At 36.0% G+C, this 19697-nt stretch overlaps 1 protein-coding gene across 1 annotated transcript in view; it reads left to right on the top strand.

Moving 5' to 3' along the window:
* The window catches only part of Fgf7 (fibroblast growth factor 7), a 53431-nt gene extending 45132 nt beyond the window's left edge, over window positions 1–8299 (top strand). Inside the window, exons 3-4 of the mRNA XM_013010279.1 lie at window positions 6599–6702; window positions 7668–8299. Coding sequence (XP_012865733.1) covers window positions 6599–6702; window positions 7668–7862 — 299 coding nt within the window. The 3' untranslated portion in view covers window positions 7863–8299. The remainder of the gene's footprint in view (window positions 1–6598; window positions 6703–7667) is intronic.
* Window positions 8300–19697: the final 11398 nt, after the last annotated feature.

Here is a 19697-nt window from a genome sequence, read left to right as displayed (position 1 = left end):
AACAAATTAAAAACAAATATAAAGCTGAAATATAAGCTGAGCCCAGTGGCCTATCCCTATAATTTTAACTCATAAGGAAGATGAGATCTGAAGGACCATGGTTTGAGACCAGCCTGGGTAAAAAAATTTCACAGGTAGAAAATTCTCCAAAATGACCAGCAAAAAACAGGGCTCAAAGCATGGCTCAAGTAGTAGTGAACCAGCCTAACAAGTGTGAGACCCTAAGTCAAACCCTAGTACCGATTAAAAAAAAATAAGAGACTGAAATATATTCAAAATATTACTTGCATTCTTTCCTTATAAACAATTCCTCTATAATGAATGAGACTGATGTTACTCCACTTTCAAATATATTTGTTTTAAAGAATATTTTTTGGCTAGACACAGTCATTGTATAAAACTGCTACCACTTTTCAGGAATATTTACAGTTAATTTAGCATTAATATTAGTTTAGTAATCAGAACATTTTACATATACTTAATTTAAACTACAAACAAATACTATTTAATTCTAAAATATTAGACTAGGGCTGGGAATGTGGCTTAGTGGTAGAGCGTTTGCCTAGCATGTATGAAACCCTGGGTTTCCTCAGTACCACATACACAGAAAAAGCTGGAAGTGGCGCTGTGGCTCAAGTGGTAGAGCACTAGCCTTGAGAAAAAAGCTCAGGGACAGTGCTCAGGCCCTGAGTACAAGCCCCATGACTGGCAAGAAAAAAAATTAGACCAACAAATTGTTTGGGTTTTCTTAGCACAACTACTTTGATTTCCTATTTTAGAGTCAGCATAGAAAAAATAGCATGTTATTTCTAATCAAGGCCAAAACAGTGTCTATGGATTCACTTATTAGATAACATTAAGAACTGAATAACCTGCTTAACCTAATTTTATGAAGAGGCAGACTAAAAGTAGAGAGACATCATCTGCAATAACTACTGGCATCAAAGAATGAAAGTCTTCACACTCAACATATTCACCACAACTAATCTATGCCTTTAATAACAAGAATGTGATGGAGAAGCTACTGGCTGAAATATACTGAACATCTTTCAGTCTCTTCTGCTTCTCAGAAGCTATGATAATTCCAAATAAGCAGTGATGGTAAAGGAAAGAACCAAGAAACTACTGAATTGTTCTACAGAACAATTAAGCATATAGTGAGACCATCTTATCAACAGGTGAAAGCATTAGGTAGAAATGGTGATTCCATTTGATGTACTTATTATAATTTATGATAGTAAAATTTAAGCTCTAAATACAGTTACAGATTTGGGTCCTTCTTTTGAGACCTTAATACTTTTAACAAAGCATGGAAAATGGTGAAATTCTACAATGTGACTAGATTGCAAATGGAAGAGGAAAGCAGATGTAACAATATTTGGAACTCTACAGATGGTTTTTGGCATGGGGGCAATGGAATAAATATTAAATACCAAAGATTAAAAACACTATTATTACATTTTTTACAAGTCAGAGTATCTTCTGAAATTTTTTGTAAATTGAGTTTTTGATTGCTAAATGCCAATTCTATTAATTCTAAATTAGTGCAGGAGTTTGAAATGATCTTGTACTTCAACTCCTTATGCTTTGGCCTCAACATCTATTAAAATAAAATTGAGGAAGTAGGCATAGTGAGAGAAATAAGAACAAGTGATAGAATTAGTTTGGATTACTTCTTGTCTAGTTTATGTTCTTTGCTGCACTCTCCCATATTTGCTGAAAGAAGCTAGAGCTGATGGTATTAAAGTAGTACATTCCAATACTATGTACTTCCAATGAGACTAATATAGAAGAAGTAACATGGGAATCAGCCAGAATGAATGAAAAATGCTTCCAAGAGTTCAACAAAGAGGCCGTTTCAACTCTCTTGGGTCATATTCTTTTTTCTGTCCTGTTTGAGATGGTCAGTGATCATGTGCAGTATAAATATGAGCTGTTTTTCTTGGCTAGATATGAAAGTAAAAAGACTTGAAATATTTTTCTATGGTATGGCTTATTTGAGAAGTTAAATAATTTTAGATGTAGTAGAGCGCACATCTACAATCCCAGCCATCCAGGAAGTAGAAGCAGGCTAGCATTAGTACCATAGGAAGAACGCTGCTTTACAAACAAGCAAATGACCCTCCCCCCAACAAACAAACAAGCAAACATAAAATCTACAAAGAGCGAAACAAACTAATTCAGAAAAGAAGCCAAGAAGAAAAAAAATCTGGACGCTAGAAAATATAAAGCATCATTAATTGATCATAGAGGAAAGAGAATAAATATGCAAAAGATTGAATCTAGTTAAGTGCCCAATTAACAGTTATGGTGCACCAAAGAAGAATGGTGAATCTGGTCTTTTGGAAAGAATCATAAAAACATTTCATGCTTTATGCAACAATAAGGAAAATTCAGAAAAGCTAGGCCATTCCCTGGCTTGCAAGCAACTGAACCTGAGTTAATATAGCTTACTAGGGGCCTCACGTTTGTGTCAGGATGTAAAGGGGAATCAAGGAAGATTTACAAAACTAAGTGCAGACACATGTATGAACAAATGATAGCACTCGAAGAAATGGGATCTCTAGTATGAATGAAGTTCTGAATAGGAACTGAATAGAAAGACATAAGAGCACAGGTGTTGTTTTCATTTCTTCCCATAGACTTTTAGAAGGGAAAAAAATAAAGGAAAAAAAGCCAATAACCCTTGGTTATTAATAATAGAGTTGAAAATGAGTTTCCCTTCTGGAATATAGCTTCAAATAATGGATAAAAATGGAGCACATGGGTTTTTATGTGCATTTTATGAAGGTGAGTCTGATAGAAAGTTGAGGTACAGCTGGGAAGGTGGCTCAGTGGTAGAACGCTTGCCTTGCATGCATGAGGCCCTGAGTTCGATTCCTCACCACCACATAAGCAGAAAGTTGAGGTGCATTAGTTAAAAATTCAGTTAGGAAAGTCGGTTACAATAGTTTATGTCTCCATCTGTTATATTGGAGGAATGACTCCTGCTCCACAGAAGCACTGGGAGGTTGGGGGAGGGGGGTGTCCTTGGCCCATTCAGTTCACATTTCCACTTCACTTTGTTTCCAGAATCCAAAATAGAATTCAAGTTCCAAAAGAAAGATAAAATAAAGAAATGAATACAAAAATATATTGAGCTCCTGCTCAATATTTTTCATGGAATATTTCTGGAATTTGCCATAGGACACTTTACTTACATCCTCTAGAATTTGGTCACATGGATATACTGAGCTGTGAGAGGTATTGAGAAGTGCACATTTTTTTTATTTATTTGTTTTTTGCTGGTCCTGGGGCTTGAACTCAGGGCCTCTCTGTGCTCAAGGCTTGCTCTCTACCACTTGAGCTACAGAGCCACTTTCAACCTTTTCTGAGTAGTTTATTGGAGATAAGGGTCTCATGGGCTTTCCTGCTTGGGCTGGCTTTGAACCTCGATTCTCAGATCTCAGCTTCCTGAGTAGCTGGTGGCATGAGCCACCAGCGCCTGGCTAAAAAATTTTATTACTGTGGAAGAAAAGCAGAATGGGAACTGAACAACAATTAATAGCCTTTGCCTGTATATTATTAAATGCTTGGATGATACAAGGAATGACATGGTATTATCATAAGCGTGAAGACTTGAAAACTACAGATTAATGGTAACAACAGAAAGCTCAGTTTGCAGCTTAAGAAAAAGGACAGGTTCAAAATGCATAGGTTCCAATGGCCATTTAAAAATATTGGTAACATAAGTAGAAAGTATCCAAATGATATTACAGATGAAAACTTCTCAAATTTGCCTAGGACAAACACAGGAAAAGAGTAGCTAATTTGTTGGGTGCCATAAATATTAGTACGTTCATGTAGCATTTATATATGCTAATTTACAATAGAGATTAAGGAGGCTAAGCTAAGTTAAATAATTGGGGCAAGCAAGACGAATGAGGATTATACATAAAGCGATACCTTAAGCAAAAACAATTGGATAATGACAAGCTGACTGTGATGTAATTTTCACATTTTGCAAACTCAGTGTAAGATATTCATATGTCACTATTCTAAAAATGGCTAATGTAGTTTGAATTAAGAAATGCAATTCTCCGTTTCTTAAGCAACTGTATATTAGCTCTCTGGAGGTTTTCCAAGGTATGTAGGTGATTAAACTGAGGAATGTCAAATACAATCTTTTTAAAAACTAATTTTACTGTTTCTTAATCTAGAAAAACATGGCTACAGTGTATCCACAAACAAACCAAATCTGGATGCCTGGCAGTCAAAGAGATGAGATAAATCCGTCCATGACTTACTCAGCCTTTCATCATTTATTCAAGTCATGATGACTGTCGCTATGTACATAAATAGGCTCCTGCACTGCCATATCCCGCTAAATTTACAACGTTAGTAGGCACTAGTAATGACAGAAAGTATGATAAAGGATGCTGAGTTAAATATCAGCTAATATAAGAAGCACAAAATAAAAATTTAACTTTATTTTTATTGAGGTACATTTGAAATTCACAGTTGATTTTTAGATCAATAAGATCTCTGCCTAGAATCGAGCTTGGCAATAAATACTTAAAGATATTTGTTAAAAGCTGGGTGCAGATGATTCATGCCTGTAATACTAGCTACTCAAGAGGTTGAGATCTAAGGGTTACCATTCAAAGCCAGCCTGGGCAGGAAAGCCCATGAGACTATTATCTACACCAATACCAGAAAAAAAGCCATAAGTGGAAGCTGTGGCTTTGATGGTAGAATGCTAGTCTTGAGCAAAAGAAGCCCAGAGACCCCAGGCCCAGAGTTCAAGCCCCAGGACTGGCAGTAAATAGATACAATAAAAATGTAACTGGTTAAGTCATAGCTATAAAAATGTTTGCTATTTCTATTCTACTATTCTGGAGTTAAGAAACCAGGGCTAACTTTCTTAATTAAAGAGGTAAATATTTTTCTCTATCATTTGAACTGAGCTCTTGGTCCGTTTTTCCTAATCTTTATCCTAAAGTCACATTTATACAGCTTAGGCACCTCTGTTTCTACATGAGCAGCCATGAAACTTGGTTAGATGAGCTCTGACTAGCCTGATGCATTAGGAAAAGGCTTCTGTTTGCATCATGTTTATGGAGCAGATCACAAATACTAGCTCAGTTAGTACGACAGGAATACCAATTTTGTTATCCAAACAAGAAAATTGAGGTAAAAAGAATAAATCAGATGAACAATGAGAAAACAGACTAAAAACGTTCTCCTAAAATTAAGTGAATATTTTGGAAAATAGCTTTTGCACATAATTTGCACTTTTTTTAAGGTTTTATTTTATTTTTTATTTTTTTTTAGTATTTTTTTATTGTAAAGATACTATACAGAGGGTTACAGTTACATGAGTGAGGTAATGAGTATACTTCCTCTTGAACATTGTCGTAATTTGCACTTTTGAGTTTTCTTTACATTTTGTTAGGAACAGATATGTATAGATGCATGTATGTATGTACATAGATATATATCTATATATCTATGTATAACTATACACAACATGAAATTATGCCTTTTGCAAAGGGATGTACATTTTCCCTCAGGTAGATCTTTGACACAAAATACAACCTCTCATATCAACATGCACAGAGACATGCTTGTATATATGAGTTACTTGACTAAAGTATGATATATACAGAAGTGAAACTTCATGGAGTAATAAGCCTTTTGAATAATTACCAAATGTCTTATAAAAAATGAGTATCAGGAAGTTGCAACAAGATTTTAAGGATGTAAGGTACTGTTAAAGGGGGGGGCTGTTGAATGAAAAATGGAACAGGGGACAAATATTGCAGGAATATTCAGTGTGTCTATGTGAAAAATGTGAAATGAGTCTGGAGGAAGGGGATAGGATGAGAAGAATGATGGAAGGGTAACTCTGGTCAAGAAGCACTGGACAGTAATTGGATGGATATGTTAAATTGTAACTCCCCTGTATAATCTTTTGAGGCTCAGAAAAAAAAATATGGTTGTAGAGAAATAACTAACTTCATTAGTTATCTATTTCTCCAAATTAAGTCTCCTCATTTTTTTTGTAACCAATTTCTTTTTTTTTCAATTGTGAAAATACTGTACAGACTGGTTACAATTACATGGGCAAGATAATGAGTACATTTCTTATCAATCATTGTAGCCTCCTTCTTTGTTTCCCCTTCCCATCCCATCCTCCCTGTGCCCTCCCACCCAACCACCTCCCCCTCCCACAAAAGTTGTAAAGTTCGTTTTCGACATAAGACTTGTACATCTCATTGTTGCAAAGGGGTCCACCTGTATCTCTATTTAAACGATTTGTTCCCCCCCCACACAAATTATACCAACATCAAATACAGTGAAAGCAGGGGTTATACCGTGGGGGAGGGACATACAAAGCAACAAAGAAATCATCTTATAAATAAATAAAAGCCTCATCATTTTTGCACTTGAATGACTTTTCTTGTTACTATGTATGTTAAGGGTGTGTGTGTGGGATTGCTTAAACACAAGAATAATTATAACAGCTCACAGATGAAACAAATAAAGACTTGGCCTTTCTTGGATAATCTACAAGGTTGAGTCAATAATCAGAATATCTTTCTGTGATTCCTTGCAGATATCATGGAAATCAGGACAGTGGCAGTTGGAATTGTGGCAATCAAAGGGGTGGAAAGCGAATACTATCTTGCAATGAACAAGGAAGGAAAACTCTATGCAAAGGTATTTATTTGTTGATGGCTTAGAGTTAATTTTTCAAACTTGTTTTTGTCAAAAACATTTTTGCCTTTTTAGAAAGCAAAACTGGAACCAATTTCTTTCCAGTGGTATAATTTAATGATTCCATTAAAATTTTATACCCAAGCATTAAGAAAAAAATGTTTTCTTTGTGCCTTTAGACAGATTGCTTAAGCTGTCTGGACTTTGGTTTCTTCATCTGTAAAATGAGCTGCAATAGCTGATTCTTCCAGCTCTAAAGTCCCATGTGCATTTTAGATACTTGAAATCTAAATTTCCATCTGTCAGTATTAAAGCTCTTTTTGTTAAAGCACACTGCTGACATGTAAATTCTTGGGAAAAAAAAATCCTGAAGTGTTCAATTCATTTATCACGTCCATCTCAGAATCACGATCTCTGAACTGGAAGCATTCACACTATTTTCTCTGTTTCAATGTGAAATATGTAAAAATTTAGCCCACCATAATAAAATGTGATTGACTTTCCTTTGTATTCCTAGAGCTCAGCATAATGTCTGACATAATACTACAGGTGTACTTGAATGATAGCATAGATGAACTTTTAATTTTATTATTCTTGAAGGCCATGTAGCAGTAAATGACCAGAGAGAAGCAAATGCTATCTTGACTACTCCAAATTTGCAGTGCTTAGCAATAGAAGAGTTACTAGGGGAAAATAAGTCCTAATATGACAGAACAGTAGAATCTGACTGCCCACGTAATATTTTTGTGGCCAGGTTGCATAAACTATGTATCATGTTGTCTTTTTTGTTTTAAATTTAAAAATAAAGGGCTGTATTTAATACACATTAAATGTATTAGGTCTGCTTAATCTGAGGTTTAAAACAAGTCATATATTGCTTAAGTTTTCTCCCAAATATTGCTTAATCTTAATTTAAAATTGAATCCTTCCAAAAGTCATTTGAATAATACGGCACGTTGTTTTAACAGAAAGACTGCAACGAAGATTGCAACTTCAAAGAATTAATCCTGGAAAACCATTACAACACATATGCATCTGCTAAATGGACACACAGTGGAGGAGAAATGTTCGTTGCCTTAAATCAAAAAGGGGTTCCTGTAAGGGGGAAAAAAACGAAGAAAGAACAAAAAACAGCCCACTTTCTTCCTATGGCGATAACCTAGTCAATGTATGGTATATAAGAAACCAGTTTCAGCAGGGAGATTTCTTTAAGTGGACTGTTTTCATTTCCTTTTTCTTCTTTCTTTTTTTTTTTTTTTAAGTAACCGAGAAAGGCTGGAAAACTACTGAAAAACTGATCAAGCTGGACTTGCGCATTTTTGTTTATTTTAAGAGACTGCATTAAAGAAAGATTTGAAAACTATACACAAAAATTAGATTTAGTAACTAAGAGTTGTAAAAAGTTGTAACTGGTTGTACAATCATGGTGTTAGTAATAGTAATGTTTTTTTCTTAAATTAATTTACCCTTCAGAGTATGTTAGATTTGATTATCTGATAATGATTATTTAAATATTCCTATCTGCTTATCAAATGGCTGCTATATATATATAATAAATAATAATAATAATAATAATAATGCAGATGATGTTATATAAGGTATGTCAGACCTAAAGGCTGCTGGAATGATCTGTCAGATAATCAAACCAACACTAACTAGGAGACGAGCAGCATTTGTGATGCTTTCCAGTGAAAAAAATCATAATCCAATCAGAAAATAAGGACTCTTCTAAAAAGGTCTATTATGGAATTGGATCAAATAAGTAGTTTCAGAAAGCATGCTTGTACCTATTAACAAGGAAAAAAATTTCCCAATGCTGCTCAGATTGAAAAGGTATTGCAAAAAGGTTTTAAAAAAATCTTGTATATAAAATAGCAATAATAATAATACTGTACTTCATCTCACGTGCCACAAAGTAACATTTTATAATCCCCCAAAGTAAAATTCAGAAGTCTTTTAAGTTTTTTTTCTAGTAACATAATCTGTCTTTTGTATAATTCATATTTGGGACTTGGGCTTTTTAACAATGTTCTTCCCACAAATAATCATGCTTTTCCCCCCTCCTGTGTTATAGCATTAAACTCTATTTTAAGTTGTATTTGAACTTTATTGTTTTGTTATTTAAGTTTATGTTATTTATAAAAAAACCTTCATAAGCTGTATCTGTTTCATATGCTTTTAATTTTAAAGGAATAACAAAACTGTTTGGCTGAGCTGCAAATTACCCCTCCCCCTTATGACTGACACCAAGTCTGGTACACAGTACTTGGGCCAGCAAATCCTGGAGGGCAGACAAAAATGACAGCCCGCAGCAATGCTTACAATAGATGCCTCACAGGGAACAATACAAATATGCAAAAAATGTTTTGCCACAATTCTCTTGCCAGTTAAATTGGATCACAGAAGTAAAATCATTCCAGAGGAAAAAAATCTTAAAGAATATATTTGAGCACATGAATAGAACGGTGTCATATTTAAACATTAAGGATAGTTAAAGGTAGTAATCCTGTAATCTAGAGCAATACCTTCCATCCAAAAGGTGGCAGTATTGAAAACTATTTTCCTTTTAAATGGCAAGAGAATAATGACTCAAGTAGAGGATATAGTTAGGGATATGAACCCCTGAATGCCATGAAGACCTAGGGCTATGGACTTATTAGAAAGACTGAATATCTACTTCACAATTCTTCCACTAGCAGATGTTGGTAATACTTTATATGTTCACCAAGGACAGCTCAAATTGTTGGTCTGTTAATTATTGTGATTTCAACTTCAAAATGTTTGTCATTAAGGTCTATTTACATTACAGAAACAACAGAACTATGTATTTTCTTGTTCACTTGTATGACCAAGCCAGGCCAGATACAGTTAGGGGGAAGTTTTTCCTGGCCTTACTCAAGTATATTCTAGAGCAGTGCCATGCATGGTATTCTGAACTATTGTCTGATTTGAGAATGTTGCTAGTCTAGCCAGATCAAGTGACTGGAGTCTTGTGAACATTTAAAGGTTAGAACAAGGCATTTTTCATATTTGATTCTTTAGTGCCTTTCAGAATTATCTATAACAAATTTTTATCTAAATCCCTTCAGTGTCTAAATAGCAAAAAAAGTTATAATAATGAAACTAATCTTAAGTTTTGAAAGTTGAGGTCATTCATGATTAGGCAAAAATACTGTATATACTTACAAGAGAAGTTACAAATGCCATCAAATTACTGTTAGATTGTTTTGAATTAGGCAAAAACCAGGATTTATTAGCAAAACCAATCCTGGAAGTAAAGGTTATCTACAAAATCTTTCTAAAAACATTTACTTTTAATTCTTGTTCTTATCCTAGGTTTATACATTTATCATGCAAATTTTAGAAATAAAAATATGCTTTAGTTATATACACTTTGAATTCTAGAACTTTAAAATTCTATGAGACCGTCATACCATGTACTCATTTATAGATCAGGAAATTAAGGTTTTTGTAATTCAAGATCATGTAGCTGGATACACAGAGAACTGTGACAGAGTCTTGGTTACTTAGCATGTGCTACTTACCCTGGGATTCTAATCATTATTAGCAAGCAAGCTTATGTTTTGGTTTGCTTCTATTGAGATATCTTTATATTTTCCACTGAATGTGATTTATTGGCAAGCCACTTTACACATAATAATTAATCTGTATCATAATCATGTAACCAAAAAGGAGAAAAGCAATAATATAGTTTCCAATCCTGATTTGTATTCAACTTTTACGGGTACTCCTTTACTTATAAAGCATTATGCATACTAATTTTATAGGTAGAATAACCCTTTCTAAAATGTTATTTTGAAAAGAATTACATAAATATGTTGGTCTCCAACAATTAGGAAAAAAATTTGAAAGAATGTAAAATATTAACAAAACAAGTAATAAAAATATGCTATCTCTTAGAATTTGCTCTGCTGGTTCTTTAGAGTGCCAAAGAAGATCAAGACTGACCATGGAACCTGCAATAGTAAAAGCAATTCTATAGCCACAACACCCTGAAGCTGTGCTCCTTATAATTTTTTGCTCTACACTAGTAGAGTTGTAGAATAAGATTGAGAGAAAAGTGTAAAAACCGCCACTAAAGACAGAAATCTTCTCTCTTATAACTCATGTGATTTTTATGTTTGCCTCCAGTATACATTTGTGTTCACTTTACTATGAAACTGACACTAGTTAACTCCCGAGAGTAACACTCATACCTCAGAAGGACATCCAAGGTTTAATCTGAGGAGTCATTGGTACTCCTTCTCCAATGTATCCACTTGAGCATGAACACAATACAAGAGAGCTTACAACTTCCCTTGTCTGACATTACACATAAGTAACACATGGCTAAAGAAAACTAAAACTCAGTCTAAGTTCCTGTATGTACCAGAGTGATACCGAAAAACATTTAACTGCCTGTTATGGGGTGGTTATCGACCGAATATAACACTGGTCCATCAGAATGAACACAGGCTATTATGACTAACTTGTGAATAACAGATGATTATCAGCTGTGACCCTAAGATTATCTTAAAAGTTTTTGAAAGTGTCTATTAATTGTTCTCTGTGGTTGAATTCTTAACATGTATTTTAATAGAAAATAGTTCATTAAAATTTGTTTTATAAATGCTTCAGAATCATTGTCAGGCTACTCTTTATTTGATTTTTTTTCCCTTGAACTCAGAAGCTGGACACTGTTCCTAAGCTTTTTTTATTCAAGGCTAATGTTCTACTTTGAGTCACAGCTTTTTTGTGGTTAACTGGAGATAAGAGTCCCTTGGACTTTCCTTCAAAGGCTGGCTTCAAACTGAGACCCTCAGATCTCAGTCTGAATAACTAGGATTACAGACATGAGCCACTGTCCTCAGCTTGTGTTTTTGCTCTAAATCAAAATGTACTAGCCTCAACTTTGAGTCTTAAATATGTGTGTTCACAAGCACACACACACACGTGTGCGCGCACACACACACACACACAAAACAGGTTCATCAAGTTGTTTAGAGAAATGTACATTATCAAAAACTGCAATTTCAAAATTGTTCTTGTTAAGTTTCTGGTTGAAGAACATTCTGTTTTTGCCAAGATTCGTGTGTTTGACAAGGCTCGGTATTGTCCAGAAAGTCCATTTTGCAAGATGGACTTGATTAGTAAGAACTTTTCCTAACATTTTGTTAAATTTATACATCCTACTCATTTTCTCTAATGAAAACTTGGCTGTCCTCTTAGAACTCTGCTTCCCCTGCAGTCCTCATACCTCATGTATCTTTTTTTTCCTCTCCCACATCACTGACACACAAACTGAAGATGTGTGAGAGGTATATGCATGCCCATCATACATTTATGTCTGTTGGTTTCTCTCTCATCGCTAGGCCACAAGCTCTAAAATAAAAACAGGATGACTTATTTTGTATGGAGACTTACATATCCACATTTATCACTATCTGTTACACTAAGTAAATATTCCCACCCAGAATGTGAATACTTATTTCCAAATGTATTTATTGAAGGAGTGCACAAACAAATTCCTATTTAGTGACAGAACAATGAACACACATTACTATAAAGCATCAGCCTATTCCTATCCAGTGTGGTTGTTTGCAACTAGCAGAATGTACTATTGTTTTGTGCCACCTGAAGAATAAATTACTCAGAAGCATCTAACTTTGTTCACTTTTGATCATAGCACGTTTACATTATTCAATACAGTATTCTATTTATACTCTGGTTGTCAAGGTGTGGACAGGGCTGAAGACACTGGTGCTCTCTGAATCTTCATTGTTTGTTCACGGTGAAGTCTATGGGGGTTTGGCTCCTGCCACACAGCAGGTGGGAAGCCAGCTTCCTTCCTTCAGTCCCCTACTGTTCCTCAGGGCATGAGCTCTTCCCCACTTGGGACCAGGAAAAGGTGTGGGGATGGAAGGCATGTTTCCGGATCCAACAGGAAGATTCAGTGCCTTTACTTTCAGTGCCTCCAGGGTTAGGGGCATCAGAGTTCTCAGAGCTGTCCCAGCAGAGTGGGAAGTATTGGTTACACGGAGTTATTGAGTACCTGGAATGTGGTTGTTCTAAATCAAGAAGGGCTGGGAGCTTAATGTACACAGTAACAAAAATATATAAATTTAATATTATATTGGCTGATTAAAATATTTTGGTTATACAGGGTTAAATCTTTTGTTTACAAATGAAAAAATAGTGTGTAAATAATGCATTTCATAATAGGATACCTAGTGGTGAAAAATGAAATTCAGAATTTCTTACAAGTACTGCCAGTATACAGACCATTGTATTGGGGTGGGAGGTTCAAGAGACACTTACAAGTAAACCTATTGCAGACCATCAAAAAAATTTTGGAACCCAAACTAGTAATTAAAATTTCCTGGAAAGCAGGGTACCCAAGAAAAGAGAATTAAATGATTTTAAAATAAATTTAAATTATGAAAACAATTCATAAAATCTAGATAGTTCTGTAAAAATGGTCAATTTCCAGTTTTTTATATATATATCTCTATTCTATTTCTAAAAAGTAATCTATTACACTTGGTATAGTATAAAATTCAACATAATACATCTTATTAAGTTGCTACTACATTAGGAGTTTGTATGTCAAGCCCTCTTATCACCGCCTGATAAGTGATCCACTTGTTTACTGGGTAATTTCCTTGTTTTCTTTAAATGATATATGAAAAAACACATTGTGGAGATTTTTCTGGCTTAATTCTTAAAGTGGTATTTTACACCGATTTAGGGTTCTTTCATTATTGTCCTGAGCAGTGCAAATGGAGATATGAATGAAAATTCAGGTAGCTCTTTGTGACATGTAGACTCAAAACTCATCAGGCTGTGACAAAGTATTTCTGCAACATCATCTAAATATTTAAATATCAAATAGTGAATATCAAATTGCTAAATATCAAATAGTTATTGTCCAAAAATAAGTAGTATGTATCCTTCATTTTTTTTCCTGCATGGCACCAAATACAGTAATCTGTATTAGGTACTTAATGAATTGTCTTAGTGCTTGCAGTTTATCATTTATAAAAATGATGGGTTTGTTCATGATTAACCTTAAAGTTCAGCTAAAGCAAAAAACATTGGGAACTCTATAAAAATAGTTTTTCAAAATGATCTTTTGAGTTTAAAAGCTTACATTGTATTGTACCACAATAGGAGAAATGAGCATTAAAACTAGTCTTGTAAATAATCTGACAATATGCTGTTTAGGGAGAGCTGGCTTGTAAATCCTGAGTCATTCCAGACACTGAAATTCTATAACTGCTTACATTCCAGTCCTAAAAAGGGAGATATTGTGCCAGTTTGTTTGGAAGGCAAACTTTAACTATCCACTGTCTGTTTATTTCATTAAAAACCAAAACAGAAAGTTCTTTTCACTAAAATTCTGGAAGAAAGTTAATTCCGTATGACAATATGCATCTCAAATGTCAAGAAGAAGAAATTATGTTTTAAATATGCTTTAGATTAGAAGCAGCAACTCTAAAACAGCAGCACACATGAAGTGTAGATTATTCTATTCCTTGAAAGTTATATATATTCATGCATTCATTCTCATGTTTTATCCTAGTTCTACATTTGACCTGATTCAAACTTTCTCTAGAACAAAGATTAAAGCTTTTTTTTTTTTTTTTTGCCAGTACTGTGGCTTGAATTTAGGACCTGGATGCTATAGATTAGGATTTATTCTCAGGGCCAATGCTCTACCAGATGAGCCACAGTTTCACTTTCAAGTTTTTGTGGGTAAATGGGAGGTAAGAGTCTCACGCCTGGGCTGGCTTTAAACTGTGAACTTTCCACCTTAGCTTCCTAAAGTAGCTAGAGTTACAAGCGTGAACCACCAATACCTGGCTATGATTAAAATTTTAATATACACAACTCTTCCTCCACACCACACACAAAGATATGGAGAGAGAAATCATGAATCCTATATCATCAGTCTCTATTCCTAATCCCACATCAACAATCAAAAACTACAAAAAAAAACTCACCCCAAACTATGTCAGAAGATTATTTCATGCATATGAGTAGAAGTCAGGAAATAACATCATGGAATAACAAGAATATAGACATTCACAAAGTTTAAAATGCATAAAGCAAAAACTAACAAAATTACAAGGACAAATAGATAATGTCACAGTTAACAGAGATTTTATATTGCCTCTCAGCAGTAGATTAAATATGAGAAAAAATACAGAGGTGACAAACTCCTCTAAAGGACTAGATAACATTTTAAGATTCTTTCAGGCCACATTTACCATCAATGGTGTTCTTTACTGAGATAAACAATCCAAAAATTCATATGAACAACTAAAAGACCTAGAAGAGCCAAAGCAATTCTAGGTAAAAAGAAGCAATGTGAGCTGGGTACTGGTGGCTCATGCCTGTAATCCTAGCTACTCAGGAGGCTGAGATCTGAGGATCTCGGTTCAAAGCTAGTCTAGGTAGGAAAGTCTGTGAGACTCTTATCTCCGATAAACCACCAGAAAACCACAAGTGCCACTGTGGCTAACGGGGTAGAGTGCAAGCCTTGAGTTGAAGAGCTGAGGGACAGCGCCCAGGCCCCACAACCAACCAACCAACCAAAAAAAAAAAAAAGCAATGTGAGCAGTATCATAATATCAGACCTCAAACATTACTACAGAGTCATAACAACAAAAACATCTTGGTAATGACACAAAAACAGACCTGAAGATCAATGGAATAGACTGAAAGACACAGAAATAAAACCATACACTAACTTGTGGAGGAGATGGGGAAAAACCAGTTGTTTAAGGATACAGGTGGACCTGTTGCAACAATGAGAAGTACAAGTTGTCATGTCCAAAACGAGCTTTACAACGTCGGTGCGGGGGGGGGGGAAGGGGGGGGAAAGAGAAGGATTGGGATTGGGGGGGAGGGGGGAGGCTGGGAAGGGATGTGAAGGGTAAACAAAGGAGGAGACTGCAATGCTTGGTAAGAAATGTACGCATTATCCTGCCCATGTAATTGTAACTCCTCTGTCCAGCATGTTCACAAATAAAATAAAATTAAAAAAAAAGAAAGAAATAAAACCATACACTTATAGTTATCTGATATTTGATAAAGGAGCCAAAGGCATACAGTGGTAAAAAAAAATAGCCTCTTCAATAACTGGTGTTGGGAAAACTGGGCATCCATATTCAGAAAACTAAAAGTGGATCCCTCTTGGTCACCATGCACTAATATCAATTCAAAGTGGATCAAAGAATTCAATGTCAGACCCAAAACTTTGAAATGACTGCAAGGGAGAGTACGGGAAACATTAGAGCATACAGGTATAAGTAGAAACTTCTTGAACAGAGTCCCAGGGACACAACACATAAGAGAGAGTCGGTAAGTGGGACTACATCAAAATAAGTTTCTGCACAGCTAAGGCCATAGTTACTAGGCTAGAAAGACAGCCAACAAACTGGGAGATCTTTTCCAGCAATGTATCAGACAAAGGCCTAATAGCCAGTTTGTACAAGGAGCTCAACAAATAACCACTCCCAAACCTAATAAACCAAACACTAAATGGGCAAGGAAAAGAGACTTCTCAGAAGAGGAGGTTAAGAATGGCAAAGAAACATGAAGAAATGCTCCTTATCCCTGGCCAAAAAGGAAATGCAAATAAAAACAACTATGAGGTTCCATCTCACTCCAGTAAGATTGGCCAACATTGTGAATTTGAACAACAACAAATGTTGGTGGGCATGTGGGGAAAAAGGAACCCTACTGCACTGCTGCTGGGAGTGTAAACTAGTGCAACCTCTCTAGAAAGCAGTCTGAAGGTTCCTCAAAATAACTAACAGACCTGCCCTATGACCCAGCCATACTACTCCTAGGCATCTACCCTGAGCATCATGAGCCAGGATATGATAAGTACACCTGCACATCCATGTTCATTGCCACACTACTTACAGTAGCCAAGATGCCCACAGTAGATGAGTGGATCAAAGAAATGTGGTACCTATACACAGTGGAATTTTACACAGCCATTAGAAAGAACAAAATAATGTCATTTGCAGGGAAATGATGGAACTAGAACAAATCATGTTGAGTGAGGTAAGCCAAGCTCACACAAATGGTGCAAGTTCTCTCTGCTATAAAGAAATTAGACCTAAGCACTGGGATAGGATGAATTATACAGGATTCTAGATACAGCAGTGAGATCAAAAAGAAGATATTCTTAAGAGAGAAGGTGCAGTGCCTAAGTGCCTCTTCATATTTATATAAAATAATATACATACTGAAATGAACTGCCAGATATTGACACAAGAGACTTACTTTTCCTTTCTTTCTTTCTTCCTTTCTTTCTTTCCTCCTCCTCCTTCTTCTTTTTTTCAAAAGTTTTTGATGGTTCTCTCTTCTTTACCTTATGTATGGTGCATTCAACAATACACCTTCAGGGCTGGGAAGGTGGCCAGTGGTAGAGCACTTGCCTTGCATGCATGAAGCCCTGGGTTCGATTCCTCAGCACCACATAAGCAGAAAAAGCTGGAAGTGGCGCTGTGGCTCAAGTGGTAGAACGCTAGCCCTGAGCTGAAGAGCTGAGGGACAGTGCCCAGGCCCAGAGTTCAAGCCTCATGACCAACCAAAAAAAAAAAAAAAAAAGAATACATCTTCCGAGCTGGGTGCCAGTGGCTCACGCCTGTAATCCTAGCTACTCAGGAGGCTGAGATCTGAGGATCTCGGTTCAAAGCCAAACGGGGCAGGAAAGTCCGTGAGACTCTTATCTCCAATAAACCACTAGAAAACCGGAAGTGGTGCTGTGGCTTAAGCGGTAGAGAGCTCATGTTGAACTGAAGAGCTGAGAGACAACGCCCAAGCCCAGAGTTCAAGCCCCATGACTGACCGAAAAAAAAATACATCTTCAGAATGGTTGGGGGGAGAGTACAGAAGTTGAGGGAAAAGGGTAAAAAAAGTGTAGCAATGGAGCTCACTGGACATTGATAAAAGTCAACTATACAACTAAGGTAGAGATGGGAGGGAGAGACTCGGAAAGAATGAAGAAAGAGTGTAAAGGAAATGTACTCATTGCCTGACTCATGTGATTGTGATGTAATTATGCATTGCCTCTAAAATAAGAATAAAGTGCCAGGTGCTGGTGGCTCACACCTGTAATCCTAGCTACTCAGGAGGCAGAGATCTGAGAATCGGGGTTCAAAGCCAGCCTGGGACAGCACCCAGGCCCAGAGTTCAAGCCTCACGACGAAGAAATAAAAAGAATAAAGTAAATTAATTAAAAATATATTACCCCCCCCCTCCAATTGTAGGGCATGAACTCAGGACCTGGGCATTGTCCCTGAGAGCTTTTGTTCAAGCCAGTGCTCTATTACTTTAAGCCACAGCTCCACTTCTGGCTTTCTGGTGGTTAATTGGAGTAAGAATTTCATGGCCACTTTCTTGCCCTGTCTTTGAACCTCAATCCTTAGATCTGTCTTGAGTAGCTAGGATTATAGGCATGAGCCATCAGCACCCTTCTATAAAACCTATTCTTAAGAGCACAGGATAGTTAAAAACATGCTACAAGATTTGTTCCACAAAACAAAGTTTTTGACCTCTGATACAGATATGAGTAACAGTATTTGATCTAAGTTGAGAAGTCAAAAATAACTGCAGATGTATAATTCTCCCCAGTACACATGGAATAATCACCACAAACTAGACCATAAATAAAATACATCGTATTATATTAAGTATGGTCTCAGGATATAATAGTTTTCACATTAAAATAAAAAAAAGTAACAAATATCTAGAAAAAGTCACATTTTTAGATATTAAATAAGACCCTTATAAATAACCCATAGGTTATAGAAGTTTGAAAATATTAATTATGTAATAAAATATAGCATATTTAAATTTGAAGACTACAGCTAGATCAGTGCTTATGGCAAATTTATAGCTTTATGCACATATAAAAAGAAAAGACGCCTGGCACTGGTGGCTCATGCCTGTAATCCTAGCCACTCAGGAGGCTGAGATCTGAGGATCACAATTCAAAGCCAGCCCAGGCAGGAAAGTCTGAGAGACGCTTTTTTTTTTTTTTTTTGGTCAGTCGTGGGGCTTGAATTCTAGGCCTAGGCCTGGGCTCTTCAGCTCAAGGCTAGCATACTACCACTTGAGCCACAGTGTCACTTCCGGCCTTTTTTTCTATTTATGTGGTGCTGAGGAATCAAACCCAGGGCTTCATGTATGTGAGGCAAGCACTCTACTGCTGAGCCACCTTCCAAGCCCCTCTGAGAGACTTTTATCTCCAATAAACTACTTAGAAAAAGCTAGAAGTGGCACTGTGGCACAAGTGATAGAGAACTAGCCTTGAGTACAAAGAAGCTCAAGGACAGCATCCAGGCCCAGAGTTCAAACCTCAGGACCCACAAAGGAAAAGAAAATAGTAAAAATGAGGCAAAATACAACTTGTGGTTGGAAGATACATGAAAATTATTCGTGGGTTTTTAAAATCACTTTTCTGTAAGTTTAATTTGTACCAAAAATCCACAAATAATTTAATTTTGTATTGATCCAAACAGTTACAGAAAAAAGAAAACAACACAACCAAAAACCAAAACCAAGAATAATTGGTTTGGAGTAGTGGACTACTCTTTCCATTCCAAATTTCTAGAAAACATCTTCCAAATACATAGATGATGTAGATACTAAGTTGACATTAGCAACCTCAACAAGAAATTTCATGTAAGTACCAAAAAAAAAAATCATACATGGTAATATTTTTAAGGGTGACATTGGGGAAAACCAGAGCTCAATGATTCTGTGAATTCCAAGTACAAGTATCTGAAGAGTAATAATTAACTGAATGTTTTTAGAATCATAAATCAACTAAAGAATAGCTAAAGAATAGCTTATATGGGGCTGGGAAGGTGGCTCAGTGGTAGAGCACTTGCCTTGCATGCTCGAGGCCCTGGGTTCGATTCCTCAGCACCACATAAGCAAAAAGAAAAATGCCGGAAGTGGCGCTGTGGCTCAAG

Source organism: Dipodomys ordii, unplaced genomic scaffold (assembly GCF_000151885.1).
Source record: "Dipodomys ordii isolate 6190 unplaced genomic scaffold, Dord_2.0 Scaffold11, whole genome shotgun sequence".
Lineage (NCBI taxonomy): Eukaryota > Metazoa > Chordata > Mammalia > Rodentia > Heteromyidae > Dipodomys > Dipodomys ordii.
Note: the sequence above shows the minus strand (reverse complement) of the source record. Positions and strands in the feature narration are given on the sequence as shown.